Source organism: Mizuhopecten yessoensis, unplaced genomic scaffold (assembly GCF_002113885.1).
Source record: "Mizuhopecten yessoensis strain PY_sf001 unplaced genomic scaffold, ASM211388v2 scaffold10987, whole genome shotgun sequence".
NCBI lineage: Eukaryota > Metazoa > Mollusca > Bivalvia > Pectinida > Pectinidae > Mizuhopecten > Mizuhopecten yessoensis.
The window spans coordinates 1,139,295-1,145,709 of record NW_018408821.1 but is presented as its reverse complement, the minus strand read 5'-3'; the positions used below and the strand labels follow the sequence as shown (position 1 = coordinate 1,145,709).

The 6,415-nt window shown below is 37.3% G+C and overlaps 1 protein-coding gene across 1 annotated transcript in view; it reads left to right on the top strand.

Annotated features, from left to right (window-relative positions):
- Positions 1-500: 500 nt before the first annotated feature.
- LOC110464414 (cholesterol 7-desaturase-like) overlaps positions 501-6,415 on the top strand; it is a 39,233-nt gene continuing 33,318 nt past the window's right edge. Inside the window, exons 1-2 of the mRNA XM_021519615.1 lie at positions 501-638; positions 956-1,415. Coding sequence (XP_021375290.1) covers positions 615-638; positions 956-1,415 — 484 coding nt within the window. The 5' untranslated portion in view covers positions 501-614. The remainder of the gene's footprint in view (positions 639-955; positions 1,416-6,415) is intronic.

The window sequence follows — 6,415 nt, the reverse complement described above, 5'->3', positions numbered from 1 at the left end:
CGTTATACTTCGCCGAGAGTGACCCATCTCACGTGAGTCAATTTAGTTCGCGCGTTTTTTAATTACATGTAATGACTGTATCAATCCCATATATATCTATAAATATTTACGTTTTACAAAATGTATGATTTATAATTCATTGTTTCATAATATCTAGATGATAAAAATGTATATATTACTGCAGAATTATATCTTATGTAAGTCCGTGATATCACGGACTTATCTAATCTAATTCCGTGGTGATTATAGCACACACTGTCTTCAATTTATATAACTTTACAACATAGTTAAATAAATGACATATCCAGATTTGTGTGTAGGGCTAGGAAGGTTTGGCAGCGCTACGTCTATTTAAAAACATGACGCGACGGCGTAGAACAGGCTCGGGCACACATCACTAAAGGGACATTTACAGTTTCTTGATTGTTCGGTTTTATTCTTCATATAACGGAGAAACCAGGTCACGTGGTTTTTGATTACTCTAACATCCCATCCTTGCCAACACGTGGTAGTAAGAGATTAACACCACTGACATTAACAGTGTGTACTGGAGCTCAGAGTGAATACGACCGTATTGTTAGGGCGGTGGAAAATCTGAAATCTCTATCGATTGAATGGTAGTATTTCCACAGTCAATGGTGGGTTCCTTTTGAGTACGCAGTGTATACAACTAGTTACAGCAAGTTCACGATACCGGATTATTGTCGCGGAGACCCAATAAACCACATACACTAACACATGTGCTCGCCTGAACTGTATATTTATAGCTGATTGTGAAAGTGGATTTTATTTTAAAGTGTCATGTAGCACGGAACAACACGTGTCGAATCGAACCTATCGGGAGGTGTATATAATGAAGCATTAGATAATATTTGAATTCAAATCAATCGATAATATTGTGGCTATATTTATATATATTGCAACGTATTTCCTTATTTTTATTTTGTAATTACAGACATTCATAATGAATTCAAAGTCTGTCCTGTCAGGAGTTTTGCTGTCCGTTTTAGTGATAGCTGTATCGGCCAGTGTGTCTGAGAAGTTGCTGCGCGTGCCCTTGTTCGAAGTCGGAGAACTCTGGTACCGGTCAGTTTGCACCTTAACCGGACGGATGCTATTCTTACTGACGACATGGCCGGATTTTTATGCAGTGACCACCTATATAATTGTAGCAATATTAAGTGTTGGATTCTATTACTTCTATTTGATAATGTTTTGTCCTTTAAATCGGATTCGGATTCTGGGAGATCTTGGATACAGAGCGGAAGGTAAATTTACCATGAAGGAGATTGCCAATTCCGTACGAAAAAGGAGAATGGTTGGAAAGGTACCAGCTGTATACCCGAATGGATGGTTCGGTATTATGGAATCCCACACACTTCCGAGAGGCAATTCCACCTATGTATCGATTTTGGGTAAGTACTTTTAAAAGAAACGTTTCGCAATTGAAGAAATCAAGTTATTTTAACGTCGTCAAATCTATAAAATTGACGAAGAAAACATGTACGCTTATAGTGAATGTTATGCATGAAATACAAATGTAACTGATGGAATAGTAATGTGATTGAGGATAAGGGGTTCATTACCCCCCACCCCTTTCTCTGTATAAAACTGAATCTCTCCTCGCCCCTACTCCCTAGACTCCATTACCATCACGTACTACACCTCTACCCCGGCCTCATTACGTCTCTGCCCTATTGCCCCCTCCTCAAATCTTGATCACTACTACCCTAGTCGACCACGTACAGGTCCCTAGCCCTCACTACGCCCCTACCACATGGGTCCCCTCAAAGGCCCACCCTTTCCCTAGCTACGTCTCTTCTCTGCAGGCTCAGTTATTCACTTCCTCCGTTTCGGCATCACCAGGAAATAATAGGTTATGTTACCACCCCCTACTCCGCCCCCTCATACACTAGTATATTGCTCACAAACCTATAGTGCGCCTGGAGATGATGTTGTATAATCTTGTACTCGATTGACCTTCATCGTGCCGATCTTTACTTACGATAAAAAAAAATCATAAAAAGTAAGCTGCTAGACCGTGCATCTTAATTAAAGCTTCTATTCTGCGTTAGTCACTACAGGAAGGTGTTCCCTGTCCATGTATAAGTTAGTCACTAAGTGCACCTCACCGTGACGAAGCAGTAACGTTCGTCACGTAAATATTATGTTCTTTTCTAAATTAGGGTTGGACAAAGTTTCTACCACGGTGCTTGGAAACCCCGTATTACCTGGGCCGGCCTGACTACAAGGGCTTTATTGTACTGTACATATGTATACACTTTCCATCGATCGGGGTAGAATGAAGCCCACGGAAGCCAGACACCTTCATTTCATATATACCTAATCGATACCTCCAAACAATGCCAGCTTTCTGCTTCACTTTGTAGTTTAATCGACAAATTCCACGATACGCTAGTGATAAGCTTTGGACTCGTGTACGCGAGAACAGTCATGCTTGATTGATTGATTGATTGATTGATTAATTGATTGATTAATTCAAACATATTTCAAATAAATTACTACTAGTCTATAAATCTGCATGGTTACACATGCCGTGCTATTATTGTATCTAAAATAGTGTTAACCTAATACTTTAGCGATATTTTATCACAAGTTACGAACATGCCGATATTAAATACAGGTACTACATTGTATATGTGTAATGTGACCAAATTCTTATGTAACGCAGATAGGTCGTAAACTGTGATCTTTGTTTGAAATGTGTTGACAGTCCTTGTTAAAAGCATATAAACGGTCAGCAATTGACACGTCACGGATTTTGAGAGTGACATTACAACAATGTCGGTTTAGTTGGCAGTTTATGTACGTATATTGTAAGAAAAGAGTGGGATATCGTTTTTAGAATTAACCGAAGTATAGAACCATTTTCAAATACTAGAAATATGAAGATGCAGTTGCTATTAACCGAGCGCAACCAAACACATTAATTAAAAGACTAATGCAGGTAAATTGTATATTCAAGCATGCTGAATGTACTTTGGAATTATTTGTTGTTTTGTCGGCGTAACCGTGTAACACCGACCCGAGAGACCCATTACTCTACTAGAAATCAGTGCGTTATATTTATTTTACAACTTGATGTCCACAGACCTTCGTGTGTCCTGAGCTGTGTATTTTCCTCATACATGTATCAATTATTGAGTTCACGAGGCAATACTTTCCTTGTTTATGGTTCCTCAGTTAACATCCGACACAGTACTGTACAGTTTCATCAAACTTAGGATCATCTTACATTTTACTATGTAAAGATTTCCATTTCCTTGACCTGATCTCCATGTTGCAGTTTAAAATACAGGGTATGCATTACATACGTGTACATGTATAGATGGCGTTCCTCAGTGAACGTTATTGTCTACATGTATTACGTACTTCTTTTCCTCAGCATTTAAAAAGAATCAATCAGCTGTGCAGAAAAGAACATGTATTATTTAGGGAGAAAACCCGGAACCTAATAGCACTAATAAAGTATAGAAACATTTGTTATTACAGTGTAAGGGTAAACGTATTTGTAATTGGGTGATACAGTGTAACATTAATTATAGTTAAACGGTAACTAATTTTTGATAACATAATAAAGTGTAAATGTGTTTAATCACATGATAAAGTGTGTAACAGTATTTGTTATTATATGAGAGATTGTGACAGTTTTTTTTCTAATAAAGTATCAAATAATTTGTACATGTAGTAACACGATAATTCCATAGTAAATTTTACAATGATTTGTGGGAACAACCTGGATATCGGATGAACTGCTATAGAAAAACACGTTGAAATGCAATTTTATTTCAATACAAAAATACGGAGAGAACACAAAGAGAGTACATTTCAACATGAGGCAATTCATCATACGTTCACGAAATCTATTTACAATTCATCGTACAGGTATTAAGAAGTCATTCGACATTCAGCATCGCACCGATTGTCGGGCGGTCGATTTTATTACTGAAAACAATTTGGATCCCGTATCGTTTTAGCCCGCCCCTATCAACATTTCTAGACCCGTTTTTGCCTATTAAAATTATAGCCTCTGTACATAAGTATAATCTCACTGACATCAATACTATCTCGGCCCTGGAGCCGTTTTCTGAAATCATACAAGGACCATTAGGACTCCTATTCTCCGCTGCTACTTTCTCTTCTTCTTCTCTCCCCTACACACTGTTTGTCGTCTGCTGAAAGGCCGAAAGACCGCAATACGTCAACACCCAAATCAAATCATTACTAATAAAACGTCCATGAATGGCTGTGTGATGACGTTTATTATCATTGATTTGGTATTATAGTTATTCGAATGCTTTGCGAAAATGGTACGGGATTTCTTTCAGATATTTAAATGCATTTTCTGTTTTATAAATTTGCATTGTATTTTTAAAGGCTCTATTGTTCGTAGGATATAATATACCAGTCAAATATTCTAACGTCTAAGTATGTCTGGTCCCTATGGGTTCACGTATCCGTGCAGCTTTCATAAATCTAAGCATAGTTACCAAGGAACTTTGAATATCACTTGTTGTTTGTATAAAACTTGAAACAAGGCACTTAACCATACAAGTACGTAACGAGTCTCTCATATGTCGACCTCTCCCTAGTTGTCTCAGCTGACATTGTGTAATACGCATGCACGTAATACTCGGTTAATTCATTTGTCTATTTAAACAGTGAACCCTGTAGAAGTAAACCGGTTAATTGACATATCAAGGTAAAGTGACCTGATCGGGTAATGACACACAATGGACAATGTTTGCCAACCTTTACAATTTTTGGAAGAGTTGGTGAGTGGAGGGGACCTAGGTGGGTAGGGGGTGTCACCCGATGAAATTTAAAATGTGTCAAAATAACTACTTTTTTAAGAATGACAATGATATAGTTATGATGAATGTGATGTCTTAATGAATAAGTGTTAGCTGGTTTGTGCAATGAATTACTTTAATTTTAGCAAAAACCCAGTAGCAGGGAAAACTGCTGATTTCTAAAGAAACAAAACGTGAAAAATCAGCAATCTGTCGAAGTATATAGAGACTGGGAAAGGGTGTTTGCGTTTTACAGGAAAAGTTGAACAGAAGTGAGCGACAGTCTGCTTCACACATGATAGTTACAACAGCAATGTAGAAACATTATCAATGGTTATAAGTATATACATGTTTAATGTGAATAAATTTCGAGTGCAAGCACATTTCAATATTTATAAGTGTTTGTATAGTAGTACACCGTCTCTGTTCTAATATATAAATAGCACGTTCTGCTGCACATATATACAGATATACTTATATTGTACACAGGTGAGTGGCCACTGTATACAAGTGAACGCACACATGTGTTACTTATATACACACACATATATATATAGATGTGGCGTAGGTACGTACAGGTATGCAACACAAAGTTTGGGTCAAAGAATGCTAAACACGCATTTCCGCCATGCATGTGTCACCTTATATTTAATACATACATTTTAAACGATGATTTGGTGACAAAACTTGTTATACTTCCCTTCCCCAACATTGCATTCTTATCAAATGACGGGCCCAGGTTTCAGGGACCTTGTAGTCACGTGCCTACCGTAACTTGGACCGTGGGTTCCGCAATTACGTCATATCTTCGAGAACGCTCAGACAGGTGTTTCATCATTTTGGAGTTCGGTGTTGACCACGTGTTCTGCACATAACAAATACATAAAGATATCCGGTGACAATTAGGGCGATAAAGGACATTTTATTTCCGTACTACACGCAAATACATCCATTGGTAATATCTTGTTATTAAACCTAGACACGATATCACGAACGACACATCAAATATTAATATTTGTTGTGTTTTATTTCTCCCTATATTATAAAGTGTATACATAATATCAGTTATCTGGAACACTGTCCTTCGACTAGCCGCTCCCTATCAAGGTCGAATGAGTGTGTTGATAAAACGGAAATAGGATGATCCAAGGTAGGGAGACAGTATCACAATTTCCGCATATTCTAATGTTTAAGCTTTATTGACAGAACAGTGTGTTCTCTCAATATTAAAGTATTTCAAAGCAATCCAGGCATTAATTCAGGTTTTTTTATCAATGAGTCATGTGTCCATTTTTCTGTACTTCAGGAAACCGGCTTCCTATTTCACTACTGTGAAGTTTTTCAAGACAGATAACATGCACAGGGGCGTTTCTATGATATTTGAAAGAGGGGTGTAGAATAAAAAAGAATGGACATTTTTTTGGCTAAAAAACATAAAATAATTGTGAAATGCACTAATGTAACGGTTCCTGACTTGGAGCATGTATATTTTTTATAGTTAAAGTGTCAGGGTGTCAGTATAAAAAGAAATCAGAGTATGTGTTTAATTAATGAATATGATTAATTGCCATATTCAATACAATATTAGCAGATTACGATAG